The sequence below is a fragment of the Ascaphus truei genome, unplaced genomic scaffold, assembly GCF_040206685.1.
Source record: "Ascaphus truei isolate aAscTru1 unplaced genomic scaffold, aAscTru1.hap1 HAP1_SCAFFOLD_467, whole genome shotgun sequence".
Classification (NCBI taxonomy): domain Eukaryota; kingdom Metazoa; phylum Chordata; class Amphibia; order Anura; family Ascaphidae; genus Ascaphus; species Ascaphus truei.
In genome coordinates this window covers 183,942-202,343 of record NW_027456798.1, presented here as the reverse complement: position 1 = coordinate 202,343, position 18,402 = coordinate 183,942, and the positions used below count along the sequence as shown (strand labels likewise).

General features: G+C 57.9%; 1 protein-coding gene across 1 annotated transcript in view; it reads left to right on the top strand.

Annotated features, from left to right (window-relative positions):
- The window catches only part of LOC142484918 (serine/threonine-protein kinase 36-like), a 132,051-nt gene extending 113,649 nt beyond the window's left edge, over positions 1-18,402 (top strand). The window contains exons 15-17 of the mRNA XM_075584171.1: positions 11,108-11,270; positions 12,541-13,269; positions 18,173-18,402. Coding sequence (XP_075440286.1) covers positions 11,108-11,270; positions 12,541-13,269; positions 18,173-18,319 — 1,039 coding nt within the window. The 3' untranslated portion in view covers positions 18,320-18,402. The remainder of the gene's footprint in view (positions 1-11,107; positions 11,271-12,540; positions 13,270-18,172) is intronic.

Genomic DNA, 18,402 nt, shown 5'->3' with positions numbered 1-18,402 from the left:
CCCATCCCATCACTCTCACCTACACTGCTCCCATTACTCATCCATCCACCCCCATCCCATCACTCTCACCTACACTGCTCCCATCACTCATCCATCCAGCCCCATCCCATCACTCTCACCTACACTGCTCCCATCACTCTCATCCATCCGCCACTCACCTATCACTCTCACCTACACTGCTCCCATCACTCTCATCCATCCACTCCCATCCCATCACTCTCATTTACACTGCTCTCATCACTCATCCATCCACTTCTCATCCCATTACTCTCACCTACACTGCTCCCATCACTCTCATCCATCCACCCCTCATTCCAGCACTCTCATCCATCCACCCCCATCCCATCACTCTCACCTACACTGCTCCCATCACTCTCATCCACCCCCATCCCATCACTCTCATCCATCCACCCCCATCCCATCACTCTCACCTACACTGCTCCCATCACTCTCATCCATCCACCCCCATCCCATCACTCTCACCTACACTGCTCCCGTCACTATCATCCACCCCCATCCCATCACTCTCACCTACACTGCTCCCAACACTCTCATCCATCCACCCCCATCCCATCACTCTCACCTACACTGCTCCCATCACTCTCATCCATCCACCCGCATCCCATCACTCTCACCTACACTGCTCCCATCACTATCATCCACCCCCATCCCATCACTCTCACCTACACTGCTCCCATCACTATCATCCACCCCCATCCCATCACTCTCACCTACACTGCTCCCATCACTATCATCCACCCCCATCCCATCACTCTCACCTACACTGCTCCCATCACTCATCCATCCACCCCATCCCATCACTCTCACCTACACTGCTCCCATCACTCATCCACCCCCATCCCATCACTCTCACCTACTGTACACTGCTCCCATCACTCTCATCCATCCACCCCCATCCCATCACTCTCACCTACACTGCTCCCATCACTCCCATCCATCCACCCCCATCCCATCACTCTCACCTACACTGCTCCCATCACTCTCATCCATCCACCCCCATCCCATCACTCTCACCTACACTGCTCCCATCACTCTCACCTACGCTGCTCCCATCACTCTCATCCACCCACCCCTCATCCCATCACTCTCACCTACACTGCTCCCATCACTCTCATCCACCCCCATCCCATCACTCTCACCTACACTGCTCCCATCACTCTCATCCACCCCCATCCCATCACACATCCATCCACCCATCATCCCATCACTCTCACCTACACTGCTCCCATCACTCTCATCCATCCACCCTCATTCCATCACTCTCATCCATCCACCCCTCATCCCATCACTCTCACCTACACCGCTCCCATCACTCTCATCCATCCACCCCCATCCCATCACTCTCACCTACACTGCTCCCATCACTCTCATCCATCCACCCCCATCCCATCACTCTCACCTACACTACTCCCATCACTCTCATCCATCCAGCCCCATCCCATCACTCTCACCTACACTGCTCCCATCACTCATCCATCCACTTCTCATCCCATCACTCTCACCTACACTGCTCACATCACTCTCATCCATCCACCCCATCCCATCACTCTCACCTACACTGCTCCCATCACTCTCATCCATCCACCCCCATCTACACTGCTCCCATCACTCTCATCCATCCACCCCCATCCCATCACTCTCACCTACACTGCTCCCATCACTCTCATCCACCCCCATCCCATCACTCTCACCTACACTGCTCCCATCACTCTCATCCATCCACCCCCATCCCATCACTCTCATCCATCCACCCCCATCCCATCACTCTCACCTACACTGCTCCCATCACTCTCATCCACCCCCATCGCATCACTCTCACCTACACTGCTCCCATCACTCTCATCCATCCACCCCTCATTCCATCACTCTCACCTACACTGCTCCCATCACTCTCATCCATCCACCCCCATCCCATCACTCTCACCTACACTGCTCCCACCACTCTCATCCACCCCCATCCCATCACTCTCACCTACACTACTCCCATCACTCATCCATCCACCCCCATCCCATCACTCTCACCTACACTGCTCCCATTACTCATCCATCCACCCCCATCCCATCACTCTCACCTACACTGCTCCCATCACTCTCATCCATCCACCCCCATCCCATCACTCTCACCTACACTGCTCCCATCACTCATCCATCCACCCCCATCCCATCACTCTCACCTACACTGCTCCCATCACTCTCATCCATCCAGCCCCATCCCATCACTCTCACCTACACTGCTCCCATCACTCTCATCCATCCATCCCCATCCCCATCCCATCACTCTCACCTACACTGCTCCCATCACTCTCATCCATCCACCCCCATCCCATCACTCTCACCTACACTGCTCCCATCACTCTCATCCATCCGCCACTCACCTATCACTCTCACCTACACTGCTCCCATCACTCTCATCCATCCACCCCCATCCCATCACTCTCACCTACACTGCTCCCATCACTCTCATCCATCCACCCCCATCCCATCACTCTCACCTACACTGCTCCCATCACTCTCATCCATCCGCCACTCACCTATCACTCTCACCTATACTGCTCCCATCACTCTCATCTATCCACCCCCATCCCATCACTCTCACCTACACTGCTCCCATCACTCTCATCCATCCACCCCCATCCCATCACTCTCACCTACACTGCTCCCATCACTCTCATCCATCCGCCACTCACCTATCACTCTCACCTACACTGCTCCCATCACTCTCATCCATCCACCCCCATCCCATCACTCTCACCTACACAGCTCCCATCACTCTCATCCATCCACCCCCATCCCATCACTCTCACCTACACTGCTCCCATCACTCTCACCTACACTGCTCCCATCACTATCATCCACCCCCATCCCATCACTCTCACCTACACTGCTCCCATCACTCTCACCTACACTGCTCCCATCACTCATCCATCCACCCCCATCCCATCACTCTCACCTACACTGCTCCCATCACTCATCCATCCACCCCCATCCCATCACTCTCACCTACACTGCTCCCATCACTCTCATCCATCCACCCCCATCCCATCACTCTCACCTACACTACTCCCATCACTCATCCATCCAGCCCCATCCCATCACTCTCACCTACACTGCTCCCATCACTCATCCATCCACTTCTCATCCCATCACTCTCACCTACACTGCTCACATCACTCTCATCCATCCACCCCATCCCATCACTCTCACCTACACTGCTCCCATCACTCTCATCCATCCACCCCCATCCCATCACTCTCACCTACACTGCTCCCATCACTCTCATCCACCCCCATCCCATCACTCTCACCTACACTGCTCCCATCACTCTCATCCACCCCCATCCCATCACTCTCACCTACACTACTCCCATCACTCATCCATCCACCCCCATCCCATCACTCTCACCTACACTGCTCCCATCACTCTCATCCATCCACCCCCATCCCATCACTCTCACCTACACTGCTCCCATCACTCATCCATCCACCACCATCCCATCACTCTCACCTACACTGCTCCCATCACTCTCATCCATCCACCCCCATCCCATCACTCTCACCTACACTGCTCCCATCACTCTCATCCATCCACCCCCATCCCATCACTCTCACCTACACTGCTCCCATCACTCTCACCTACACTGCTCCCATCACTATCATCCACCCCCATCCCATCACTCTCACCTACACTGCTCCCATCACTCTCACCTACACTGCTCCCATCACTCTCATCCATCCACCCCCATCCCATCACTCTCACCTACACTGCTCCCATCACTCTCATCCATCCACCCCCATCCCATCACTCTCACCTACACTGCTCCCATCACTCTCATCCATCCACCCCATCCCATCACTCTCACCTACACTGCTCCCATCACTCTCATCAACCCATCCCCATCCCATCACTCTCACCTACACTGCTCCCATCACTCTCATCCATCCACCCCCATCCCATCACTCTCATCCATCCACCCCCATCCCATCACTCTCACCTACACTGCTCCCATCACTCTCATCCACCCCCATCCCATCACTCTCACCTACACTGCTCCCATCACTCTCATCCATCCATCCCATCACTCTCACCTACACTGCTCCCATCACTCTCATCCACCCATCCCCATCCCATCACTCTCACCTACACTGCTCCCATTACTCATCCATCCACCCCCATCCCATCACTCTCACCTACACTGCTCCCATCACTCTCATCCATCCACCCCCATCCCATCACTCTCACCTACACTGCTCCCATCACTCTCATCCATCCACCCCCATCCCATCACTCTCACCTACACTGCTCCCATCACTCTCACCTACACTGCTCCCATCACTCTCATCCATCCACCCCCATCCCATCACTCTCACCTACACTGCTCCCATCACTCTCATCCATCCATCCCCATCCCATCACTCTCACCTACACTGCTCCCATCACTCTCATCCATCCACCCCCATCCCATCACTCTCACCTACACTGCTCCCATCACTCTCATCCATCCACCCCATCCCATCACTTTCACCTAAACTGCTCCCATCACTCTCATCCATCCACCCCCATCCCATCACTCTCACCTACACTGCTCCCATCACTCTCATCCATCCACCCCTCATTCCATCACTCTCACCTACACTGCTCCCATCACTCTCATCCATCCACCCCATCCCATCACTCTTATCCATCCACTTCTCATCCCATCACTCTCACCTACACTGCTCCCATCACTCATCCATCCACCCCCATCCCATCACTCTCACCTACACTGCTCCCATCACTCTCATCCACCCCCATCCTATCACTCTCACCTACACTGCTCCCATCACTCTCATCCATCCACCCCCATTCCATCACTCTCATCCATCCACCCCCATCCCATCACTCTCACCTACACTGCTCCCATCACTCTCATCCACCCCCATCCCATCACTCTCATCCATCCACCCCCATCCCATCACTCTCACCTACACTGCTCCCATCACTCTCATCCATCCACCCCCATCCCATCACTCTCACCTACACTGCTCCCATCACTCTCATCCATCCACCCCCATCCCATCACTCTCACCTACACTGTTCCCATCACTCCTCCATCCACCCCCATCCCATCACTCTCACCTACACTGCTCCCATCACTCTCATCCATCCACCCCCATCCCATCACTCTCACCTACACTGCTCCCATCACTCTCATCCATCCACCCCCATCCCATCACTCTCACCTACACTGCTCCCATTACTCATCCATCCACCCCCATCCCATCACTCTCACCTACACTGCTCCCATCACTCTCATCCACCCCCATCCCATCACTCTCACCTACACTGCTCCCATTACTCATCCATCCACCCCCATCCCATCACTCTCACCTACACTGCTCCCATCACTCTCATCCACCCCCATCCCATCACTCTCACCTACACTGCTCCCTTCACTCTCATCCATCCACCCCTCATCCCATCACTCTCATCCATCCACCCCCATCCCATCACTCTCACCTACACTGCTCCCATCACTCATCCATCCACCCCATCCCATCACTCTCACCTACACTGCTCCCATCACTCATCCACCCCCATCCCATCACTCTCACCTACTGTACACTGCTCCCATCACTCTCATCCATCCACCCCCATCCCATCACTCTCACCTACACTGCTCCCATCACTCCCATCCATCCACCCCCATCCCATCACTCTCACCTACACTGCTCCCATCACTCTCATCCATCCACCCCCATCCCATCACTCTCACCTACACTGCTCCCATCACTCTCACCTACGCTGCTCCCATCACTCTCATCCACCCACCCCTCATCCCATCACTCTCACCTACACTGCTCCCATCACTCTCATCCACCCCCATCCCATCACTCTCACCTACACTGCTCCCATCACTCTCATCCACCCCCATCCCATCACACATCCATCCACCCATCATCCCATCACTCTCACCTACACTGCTCCCATCACTCTCATCCATCCACCCTCATTCCATCACTCTCATCCATCCACCCCTCATCCCATCACTCTCACCTACACCGCTCCCATCACTCTCATCCATCCACCCCCATCCCATCACTCTCACCTACACTGCTCCCATCACTCTCATCCATCCACCCCCATCCCATCACTCTCACCTACACTACTCCCATCACTCTCATCCATCCAGCCCCATCCCATCACTCTCACCTACACTGCTCCCCTCACTCATCCATCCACTTCTCATCCCATCACTCTCACCTACACTGCTCACATCACTCTCATCCATCCACCCCATCCCATCACTCTCACCTACACTGCTCCCATCACTCTCATCCATCCACCCCCATCCCATCACTCTCACCTACACTACTCCCATCACTCTCATCCACCCCCATCCCATCACTCTCACCTACACTGCTCCCATCACTCTCATCCACCCCCATCCCATCACTCTCACCTACACTGCTCCCATCACTCTCATCCATCCACCCCCATCGCATCACTCTCACCTACACTACTCCCATCACTCATCCATCCACCCCCATCCCATCACTCTCACCTACACTGCTCCCATCACTCATCCATCCACCCCCATCCCATCACTCTCACCTACACTGCTCCCACCACTCTCATCCACCCCCATCCCATCACTCTCACCTACACTACTCCCATCACTCATCCATCCACCCCCATCCCATCACTCTCACCTACACTGCTCCCATTACTCATCCATCCACCCCCATCCCATCACTCTCACCTACACTGCTCCCATCACTCTCATCCATCCACCCCCATCCCATCACTCTCACCTACACTGCTCCCATCACTCATCCATCCACCCCCATCCCATCACTCTCACCTACACTGCTCCCATCACTCTCATCCATCCAGCCCCATCCCATCACTCTCACCTACACTGCTCCCATCACTCTCATCCATCCATCCCCATCCCATCACTCTCACCTACACTGCTCCCATCACTCTCATCCATCCACCCCCATCCCATCACTCTCACCTACACTGCTCCCATCACTCTCATCCATCCGCCACTCACCTATCACTCTCACCTACACTGCTCCCATCACTCTCATCCATCCACCCCCATCCCATCACTCTCACCTACACTGCTCCCATCACTCTCATCCATCCGCCACTCACCTATCACTCTCACCTACACTGCTCCCATCACTCTCATCTATCCACCCCCATCCCATCACTCTCACCTACACTGCTCCCATCACTCTCATCCATCCACCCCCATCCCATCACTCTCACCTACACTGCTCCCATCACTCTCATCCATCCGCCACTCACCTATCACTCTCACCTACACTGCTCCCATCACTCTCATCCATCCACCCCCATCCCATCACTCTCACCTACACTGCTCCCATCACTCTCATCCATCCACCCCCATCCCATCACTCTCACCTACACTGCTCCCATCACTCTCACCTACACTGCTCCCATCACTATCATCCACCCCCATCCCATCACTCTCACCTACACTGCTCCCATCACTCTCACCTACACTGCTCCCATCACTCATCCATCCACCCCCATCCCATCACTCTCACCTACACTGCTCCCATCACTCATCCATCCACCCCCATCCCATCACTCTCACCTACACTGCTCCCATCACTCTCATCCATCACCCCCATCCCATCACTCTCACCTACACTACTCCCATCACTCATCCATCCAGCCCCATCCCATCACTCTCACCTACACTGCTCCCATCACTCATCCATCCACTTCTCATCCCATCACTCTCACCTACACTGCTCACATCACTCTCATCCATCCACCCCATCCCATCACTCTCACCTACACTGCTCCCATCACTCTCATCCATCCACCCCCATCCCATCACTCTCACCTACACTGCTCCCATCACTCTCATCCACCCCCATCCCATCACTCTCATCCATCCACCCCCATCCCATCACTTTCACCTACACTGCTCCCATCACTCTCATCCATCCACCCCCATCCCATCACTCTCACCTACACTACTCCCATCACTCATCCATCCACCCCCATCCCATCACTCTCACCTACACTGCTCCCATCACTCATCCATCCACCCCCATCCCATCACTCTCACCTACACTGCTCCCATCACTCATCCATCCACCCCCATCCCATCACTCTCACCTACACTGCTCCCATCACTCTCATCCATCCACCCCCATCCATCACTCTCACCTACACTGCTCCCATCACTCTCATCCATCCACCCCCATCCCATCACTCTCACCTACACTGCTCCCATCACTCTCACCTACACTGCTCCCATCACTATCATCCACCCCCATCCCATCACTCTCACCTACACTGCTCCCATCACTCTCACCTACACTGCTCCCATCACTCTCATCCATCCACCCCCATCCCATCACTCTCACCTACACTGCTCCCATCACTCTCATCCATCCACCCCCATCCCATCACTCTCACCTACACTGCTCCCATCACTCTCATCCATCCACCCCATCCCATCACTCTCACCTACACTGCTCCCATCACTCTCATCAACCCATCCCCATCCCATCACTCTCACCTACACTGCTCCCATCACTCTCATCCATCCACCCCCATCCCATCACTCTCATCCATCCACCCCATCCATCACTCTCACCTACACTGCTCCCATCACTCTCATCCACCCCCATCCCATCACTCTCACCTACACTGCTCCCATCACTCTCATCCATCCACCCATCCCATCACTCTCACCTACACTGCTCCCATCACTCTCATCCATCCACCCCATCCCATCACTCTCACCTACACTGCTCCCATCACTCTCATCCACCCATCCCCATCCCATCACTCTCACCTACACTGCTCCCATTACTCATCCATCCACCCCCATCCCATCACTCTCACCTACACTGCTCCCATCACTCTCATCCATCCACCCCCATCCCATCACTCTCACCTACACTGCTCCCATCACTCTCATCCATCCACCCCCATCCCATCACTCTCACCTACACTGCTCCCATCACTCTCACCTACACTGCTCCCATCACTCTCATCCATCCACCCCCATCCCATCACTCTCACCTACACTGCTCCCATCACTCTCATCCATCCACCCCCATCCCATCACTCTCACCTACACTGCTCCCATCACTCTCATCCATCCACCCCCATCCCATCACTCTCACCTACACTGCTCCCATCACTCTCATCCATCCACCTCCATCCCATCACTCTCACCTACACTGCTCCCATCACTCGCATCCATCCACCCCCATCCCATCACTCTCACCTACACTGCTCCCATCACTCATCCATCCACCCCATCCCATCACACTGCTCCCATCACTCTCATCCATCCACCCCCATCCCATCACTCTCACCTACACTGCTCCCATCACTCTCATCCATCCACCCCTCATTCCATCACTCTCACCTACACTGCTCCCATCACTCTCATCCATCCACCCCATCCCATCACTCTTATCCATCCACTTCTCATCCCATCACTCTCACCTACACTGCTCCCATCACTCATCCATCCACCCCCATCCCATCACTCTCACCTACACTGCTCCCATCACTCTCATCCACCCCCATCCTATCACTCTCACCTACACTGCTCCCATCACTCTCATCCATCCACCCCCATTCCATCACTCTCATCCATCCACCCCCATCCCATCACTCTCACCTACACTGCTCCCATCACTCTCATCCACCCCCATCCCATCACTCTCATCCATCCACCCCCATCCCATCACTCTCACCTACACTGCTCCCATCACTCTCATCCATCCACCCCCATCCCATCACTCTCACCTACACTGCTCCCATCACTCTCATCCATCCACCCCCATCCCATCACTCTCACCTACACTGTTCCCATCACTCCTCCATCCACCCCCATCCCATCACTCTCACCTACACTGCTCCCATCACTCTCATCCATCCACCCCCATCCCATCACTCTCACCTACACTGCTCCCATCACTCTCATCCATCCACCCCCATCCCATCACTCTCACCTACACTGCTCCCATTACTCATCCATCCACCCCCATCCCATCACTCTCACCTACACTGCTCCCATCACTCTCATCCACCCCCATCCCATCACTCTCACCTACACTGCTCCCATTACTCATCCATCCACCCCCATCCCATCACTCTCACCTACACTGCTCCCATCACTCTCATCCACCCCCATCCCATCACTCTCACCTACACTGCTCCCTTCACTCTCATCCATCCACCCCTCATCCCATCACTCTCATCCATCCACCCCCATCCCATCACTCTCACCTACACTGCTCCCATCACTCATCCATCCACTTCTCATCCCATCACTCTCACCTACACTGCTCCCATCACTCTCATCCATCCACCCCCATCCCATCGCTCTCACCTACACTGCTCTCATCACTCTCATCCATCCACCCCTCATCCCATCACTCTCACCTACACTGCTCCCGTCACTCATCCATCCACTTCTCATCCCATCACTCTCACCTACACTGCTCCCATCACTCTCATCCATCCACCCCCATCCCATCACTCTCACCTACACTGCTCCCATCACACCTGCATCCACCCCATCCCATCACTCTCATCCATCCACCCCCATCCCATCACTCTCACCTACACTGCTCCCATCACTCTCATCCATCCACCCCCATCCCATCACTCTCACCTACACTGCTCCCATCACTCATCCATCCACCCCCATCCCATCACTCTCACCTACACTGCTCCCATCACTCTCATCCATCCACCCCCATCCCATCACTCTCACCTACACTGCTCCCATCACTCATCCATCCACCCCCATCCCATCACTCTCACCTACACTGCTCCCATCCCATCACGCTCATCCATCCACCCCCATCCCATCACTCTCATCCATCCACCCCCATCCCATCACTCTCACCTACACTGCTCCCATCACTCATCCATCCGCCACTCACCCATCCACCCCTCATCGCCTTCTCTCTCCCTCCCTTTCCACCGTCTCTCTTCCCATCTTCTCTCTCTCTGACCCTTCTCTCTGCCCTCTCATTCTCTCCTATACTTTTGCCTTGATACATAAACCCCTGGTGTGTCTCTCCCACAGCTGCCGTCTCGCAGGATGGGATGTTTCACAGACTGTCTATAATGTGGTGCATCTCGTCTGTCAGCTGCTGTGTGTCCCACTCTCTCTCGAGACCCCTAGGGAAACAATGACGGACATCCTAATGTCTCTAAAACAGCATGAGACTGTTACAGCTCTGCTGCAGGTGCTGGCAGTATCTCCTCACAATCTCTTCTCCAACTCCCGTCTCGCTCTCTCTCTCTTCCCGTCTCGCTCTCTCTCTCTCCCCGTCTCGCTCTCTCTCTCCCCGTCTCGCTCTCTCTCTCCCCGTCTCGCTCTCTCTCTCCCCGTCTCGCTCTCTCTCCCCGTCCCGCTCTCTCTCCCCGTCTCGCTCTCTCTCTCCTCGTCTCGCTCTCTCTCACCCCGTCTCGCTCTCTCTCTCCCCGTCTCGCTGTCTCTCTCCCAGTCTCGCTCTCTCTCTCCCCGTCTCGCTCTCTCTCTCCCCGTCTCGCTCTCTCCCTGTCTCGCTCTCTGTCTCCCCCTCTCGCTCTCTGTCTTCCTTTCTCGTTCTCTCTCCACCCCTCTCGCTCGCTCTCCACCCCTCTCACTCCACCCCTCTCGCTCTCTCTCCACCCTCTCGCGCTCTCTCCACCCTCTCGCGCTCTCTCCCTGTCTCGCGCTCTCTCCCCGTCTCGCGCTCTCTCCCCGTCTCGCTCTCTCCCCCGTCTCGCTCTCTCCCCGTCTCGCTCTCTCCCCGTCTCGCTCTCTCCCCCCGTCTCGCTCTCTCCCCCCGTCTCGCTCTCTCCCCCCGTCTCGCTCTCTCCCCCCGTCTCGCTCTCTCCCCCCGTCTCGCTCTCTGCACCTCTGCACCTCTCGCTCTCTTCACCTCTCGCTCTCTGCCCCTCTCCACCTCTCGTTCTCTGCCCCTCTCTCGCTCTCTCCACCTCTCTCCCCCGTCTTGCTCTCTCACCCTCTCCTCCGTCTCGCTCTCTCCCCCTCTCGCTCTCTTTCTCCCCCTTTCGCTCTCTCTCTCCGTCTCGCCCTCTCTCCCGTCTCGCCCTCTCTCCCCGTTTCGCTCTCTCCCCCCGTCTCGCTCTCTCCCCCCGTTTCGCTCTCACCCTCTCTCCCCGCCTCGCTCTCTCCCTCTCTCTCTCTCCCTCTCCCCTCACTCCCCCTTCTCCCCACTCCCCCCTCTCTCCCCCCTCTCTCCTCCCTTCTCCCCCCCTCTCCCCCCCCTCCCACCCCTTCTCCCCCCCTCTCCCCCCTCCCACCCCTTCTCCCCCCTCCTCCCCCCCGCTTCTCCCCCCTCGTCACCCCCTCCTCCCCCATTCTCCTCCCCTCCTCCCCCCCTTCTCTCCCCCTCCTCCCCCCCTTTCCCCCCCCCTCCCCTTCTCCACCCCCCCTCCCCTCCCCCCGCCCTCTCCCCCCTACCCCTGCTTCTTTCTTCTCATGCTGTCATTGCTTTCTCTCCACAGACTTGCTCTCTGCTCCCGCAGTCTCACACAGAGCTGCCTGTCTCTCTCCTGTGCCGCCTCGCTCTCATGCAGCCTGACTTTCTAGCCGAGCTCTCTCATGCAGCGGTCTCTTCAGATGATATAGCAGTCTGGTTGGGCAGAGCCCTGCACTCTGGGGGAGACCGTCTCACCTGTGACCTGCTGTCTCTTCTCAGTCACCTGATCCGGGTGTCTCGATCTCACCTGCCGCTGCTGCAGAGGATTATGGGAGAGTGGGAGGAGCTTCTCGCCCGGCTTCTCCAGGCCCCGGGCTCCGAGCTGAAGGCTGCAGCGTGCACTCTCGCAGGGAACCTTGCGCGTCTTGGGGAGTCACTCTCGCAAGATGCATTGAAGCAGCTGCTGGACTGTCTCTCAGACAGAGACACAAGAGTGCGACGCTCGGCAGCCTTTGCTGTGGGAAACTCTGCATTTCATGGTGCCCGGGCTGTCTCTCATAGCCCCTGGATGTCTCTTGCTACCTCTAAAATCCTTGATCTGCTGAGAGACCCCCAACCAAGAACTAGAGCGCACGCAGCGAGCGCTCTCGGGAACCTTGGGGCAGTCTCGGTAGAGGGGGAGCGGTCTCACATGCTGATGTTGAAGGTTCCACAGCTGCTCCTGCAGTCGGCCTGCACAGACCACGACGAGACCGTCAGGCGCGCGTCTCTCATTGCTCTCCGGAGTCTCAGCGGGACTCCGCACATACGCCAGGTGCGCTCTCTCCGTCTCTGACTCCCACCCCCCCTCGTCTCACTTCTCTCTCCGTCTCTGACTCTCACCCCCTCTCGTCTCACTTCTCTCTCCGTCTCTGACTCTCACCCCCTCTCGTCTCACTTCTCTCCCTGTCTCTGACTCTCTCACCCCCCTCGTCTCACTTCTCTCCGTCTCTGACTCTCACCCACCTCGTCTCACTTCTCTCCGTCTCTGACTCTCACCCACCTCGTCTCACTTCTCTCCGTCTCTGACTCTCACCCACCTCGTCTCACTTCTCTCCGTCTCTGACTCTCACCCCCCTCGTCTCACTTCTCTCCGTCTCTGACTCTCTCACCCCCCTCGTCTCACTTCTCTCCGTCTCTGACTCTCACCCACCTTGTCTCACTTCTCTCTCCGTCTCTGACTCTCACCCCTCTCGTCTCACTTCTCTCCCTGTCTCTGACTCTCTCACCCCCCTCGTCTCACTTCTCTCCGTCTCTGACTCTCACCCACCTCGTCTCACTTCTCTCTCCGTCTCTGACTCTCACCCCCCTCGTCTCACTTCTCTCTCTGACTCTCTCAGCCCCCTCGACTCACTTCTCTCCCTGTCTCTGACACTCTCACTTCTCTCTCTGACTCTCTCACCCCCCTCGTCTTACTTCTCTCTCTCTGACTCTCTCTCACCCCCCTCGTCTCACCTCTTCCCCTTACTCTCCTGTATCTCCCCTCTCCCCCTTCCTCCCATGTATCTCCCCTCTCCCTTCCTCCCCTGTATCTCCCCTCTCCCCCTTCCTCTCCTGTATCTCCCCTCTTCCTTCCTCCCCTGTATCTCCCCTCTTCCTTCCTCCCCTGTATCTCCCCTCTCCCCCTTCCTCCCCTGTATCTCCCCTCTTCCTTCCTCCCCTGTATCTCACCTCTCCCCCTTTCTCCTCGATCTCCCCTCTCCCCCCTGTATCTCCCAACTCCCCCTCTCCCCTGTATCTCCCCTTCCTCCCCTTTATCTCCCAACTCCCCCTTCCTCCCCTGTATCTCCCCTCTCCCCCCTGTATCTCCCCTCTCCCCCCTGTATCTCCCCCTTCCTCCCCGTATCTCTCCCCCTTCCTCTTCCTCTCCTGTATCTCCCCCTCCCCTTTCCTCCCCTGTATCTCCCCTCTCCCCCTGTATCTCTCTTCTCTCCCTTCCTCTCGTGTATCTCCCTTCTCTCCCTTCCTCTCGTGTATCTCCCTTCTCCCCCTTCCTCCCCTGTATCTCCCCTCTCCCCCCTGTATCTCCCAACTCCCCCTTCCTCCCCGTATCTCCCCCTCCCCTCTCCCCCCTGTATCTCCCCTCTCCCACTTCCTCCCCTGTATCTCCCCTCTCCCACTTCCTCCCGGGGAATCTCCCCTCTTTCTTCCTCCCCTGTATCTCCCCTCTCCCTTTCTCCCCCTAATTTCCCCTCTCCCCCTTCCTCCCCTGTATCTCCCCCCTCCTCCCCTCTCCCCCTTCCCTCCCTGTATCTCACCTCTCCCCCTTTCTCCTCGATCTCCCCTCTCCCCCCTGTATCTCCCCTTCCTCCCCTGTATCTCCCAACTCCCCCTTCCTCCCCTGTATCTCCCCCTCCCCCCCCTGTATCTCCCCTTCCTCCCCTGTATCTCCCAACTCCCCCTTCCTCCCCTGTATCTCCCCCTCCCCCCCCTGTATCTCCCCTTCCTCCCCTGTATCTCCCAACTCCCCCTTCCTCCCCGTATCTCTCCCCCTTCCTCTTCCTCTCCTGTATCTCCCCCTCCCCCTTCCTCTCCTGTATCTCCCCCTCCCCCTTCCTCTCCTGTATCTCCCCTCTCCCCCCTGTATCTCCCCTCTCCCCCCTGTATCTCCCCACTCCCCCTTCCTCCCCGTATCTCTCCCCCTTCCTCTTCCTCTCCTGTATCTTCCTCCCCTGTATCTCCCTTCTCCCCCTGTATCTCTCTTCTCTCCCTTCTTTCCCTTCCTCTCCTGTATCTCCCCTCTCCCACTTCCTCCCCGTATCTCCCCTCTTTCTTCCTCTCCTGTATCTCCCCTCTCCCACTTCCTCCCCGTATCTCCCCTCTTTCTTCCTCCCCTGTATCTCCCCTCTCCCACTTCCTCCCCGTATCTCCCCTCTTTCTTCCTCCCCTGTATCTCCCCTCTCCCCCCTGTATCTCCCCTCTCCCACTTCCTCCCCTGTATCTCCCCTCTTTCTTCCTCCCCTGTATCTCCCCTCTCCCTTTATCCCCCTAATCTCCCCTCTCCCCCTTCCTCCCCTGTATCTCCTCCTTCCTCTCCTCTCCCCCTTCCCTCCCTGTATCTCACCTCTCCCCCTTTCTCCTCGATCTCCCCTCTCCCCCTGTATCTCCCCTTCCTCCCCTGTATCTCCCAACTCCCCCTTCCTCCCCTGTATCTCCCCTCTCCCCCTTCCTCCCCTGTATCTCCCCTCTCCCCCTTCCTCCCCTGTATCTCCCCTCTCCCCCTTCCTCCCCTGTATCTCCCCTCTCCCCCTTCCTCCCCTGTATCTCCCCTCTCCAACTTCCTCCCCTGTATCTCCCCTCTCCCCCTTCCTCCCCGTATCTCCCCTCTCCCCCTTCCTCTCCTGTATCTCCCCCTCCCCTGTATCTCCCCTCTCCCCCTTCCTCTCCTGTATCTCCCCCTCCCCTGTATCTCCCTTCTCCCCCTGTATCTCTCTTCTCTCCCTTCCCTCCCTGTATCTCACCTCTCCCCCTTTCTCCCCGTATCTCTCCCCCTTCCTCTTCCTCTCCTGTATCTCTCCCCTCTTCCTTCCTCCCCTGTATCTCCCCTCTCCCTTTCTCCCCCTAATCTCACCTCTCCCCCTTTCTCCTCGATCTCCCCTCTCCCCCCTGTATCTCCCCTCTCCCCCTTCCTCCCCGTATCTCTCCCCCTTCCTCTTCCTCTCCTGTATCTCCCTTCTCCCCCTGTATCTCCCCTCTTCCTTCTTCCCCTGTATCTCCCCTCTCCCTTTCTCCCCCTAATCTCCCCTCTCCCCCTTCCTCCCCTGTATCTCCCCCTTCCTCCCTTCTCCCCCTTCCCTCCCTGTATCTCACCTCTCCCCCTTTCTCCTCGATCTCCCCTCTTCCCCCTGTATCTTCCAACTCCCACTTCCTCCCCTGTATCTCTCTTCTCTCCCTTCTCTCCCTTCCTCTCGTGTATCTCCCCTCTATCTCCCCTCCCCCTTTATCCACCTAATTTCCCCTCTCCCCCTTCCTCCCCTGTATCTCCCCCCTCCTCCCCTCTCCCCTTTCCCTCCCTGTATATCACCTCTCTCCCTTTCTCCTCGATCTCCCCTCTCCCCCCTGTATCTCCCCTTCCTCCCCTGTATCTCCCAACTCCCCTGTATCTCCCCTCTCCCCCCTGTATCTCCCCTCTCCCCCTTCCTCCCTGTATATCTACCCCTTCCTTGTCCTCTCCTGTATCTCCCCCCTCCCCTTTTCTCTCCTGTATCTCCCTTCTCCCCCTTCGTCCCCTCTATCTCCCCTCCCCCTTCCTCTCCTGTATCTCCCTTCCCCACTCCCTACCTCCCCTCCCCCTTCCTCCCCTTCCTCCCATCCCTCCCTCCTCCCTCCCATTCCTCCCCCTCCATCCCATCCTTCCCTCTCCCCCTCCCTCTCCTTCCTGTGCCTCCCTCTTTTTCCGCCTACCCTCTTTCCCCCACCCTGTTTTTCTTCTCCCCCTTCCCCCTCTCTCCCCCTTCCCCCCCCCTCTCCCCCTTCCCCCCCTCTGAACCTTCCCCCCCCTCTCCCCCTTCCCCCCCTCTCCCCCTTCCCCCCCATCCCCCCCATCTCCCCCTTCCCCCCCCTCCCCCTTCCCCCCCATCTCCCCCTCTCCCCCTTCCCCCCCCTCCCCCTTCCCCCCCTCCCCTTTCCCCCCTTCCCGCCCCTCCCCTTCCCCCCCTCCCCTTTCCCCCCCCTCTCTTCCCTCTCCCCTCCCCCCCTCTTCCCCCTCTTCTCTCTCCCCCCCTCCCCTTTCCCCCTCCCTTCCCCCCCCTCCCCTTCCCCCCCTCCCTTCCCCCCCCTCCCCTTCCCCCCCTCTCTTCCCCCCTCCCCTTCCCCCCCTCTCTTCCCTCTCCCCCTTCCCCCCCTCTTCCCTCTCCCCTTCCCCCCCTCTTCCCTCTCCCCCTTCCCCCCCCCCTCTTCCCCCCCTCTTCCCTCTCCCCCCTCTTCCCTCTCCCTCTTCCCTCTCCCCCTCCTCTTCTCTCTCCCCCCCCTCTTCCCTCTCCCCCCCCTCTTCCCTCTCCCCCCCCTCTTCCCTCTCCCCCCCCCTCTTCCCTCTCCCCCCCCTCTTCCCTCACCCCCCCCTCTTCCCTCTCCCCCCCTCTTCCCTCTCCCCCCCCCTCTTCCCTCTCCCCCCCCTCTTCCCTCTCCCCCCCCTCTTCCCTCTCCCCCCCTCTTCCCCCCTCTTCTCTCTCCCCCCCTCCCTTCCCCCCCTCCCCTTCTCCCCCTCTCTTCCCCCCTCCCCTTCCCCCCCTCTCTTCCCCCCCTCCATTCCCCCCTCCCCTTCCCCCCCTCTCTTCCCTCTCCCCCTCCCCCCCCTCTTCCCTCTCCCCCCTCTTCCCTCTCCCCCCCATCTTCCCTCTCCTCCCCCCCCCTCTTCCCTCTCCCCCCCCTCTTCCCTCTCCTCCCCCTCTTCCCTCTCCTCCCCCCCCTCTTCCCTCTCCCCCCCTCTTCCCTCTCCCCCCCCCCTCTTCCCTCTCCCCCCCCTCTTCCCTCTCCCCCCCCTCTTCCCTCTCCCCCCCTCTTCCCTCTCCCCCCCCTCTTCCCTCTCCCCCCCCCTCTTCCCTCTCCCCCCCCTCTTCCCTCTCCCCCCCCCCCCTCTTCCCTCTCCCCCCCCTCTTCCCTCTCCCCCCCTCTTCCCTCTCCCCTCCCCTCTTCCCTCTCTCCCCTCCATGCCTCTCTCACTGTCTCTTCTCTTGCAGCACCTTATGTCTCTGAAGGCCTGGGAGAGACTGTCGGCGTCTCTGAGTAATGAGTGTACAAGAGGATCACAGGACAGTGTGAGAGTGTCCTGCACACATCACTGTGAGAGACTGCTCCACCTGCTGAGTCGTCCTCAGAGCGCTTGACGTGTGAAACAGAGCGCTCTGACCTTCTGCGATAGACTTCTTACTGACGCCCCCTTTCTTTGTAATAAAACATTTTTTCTCTA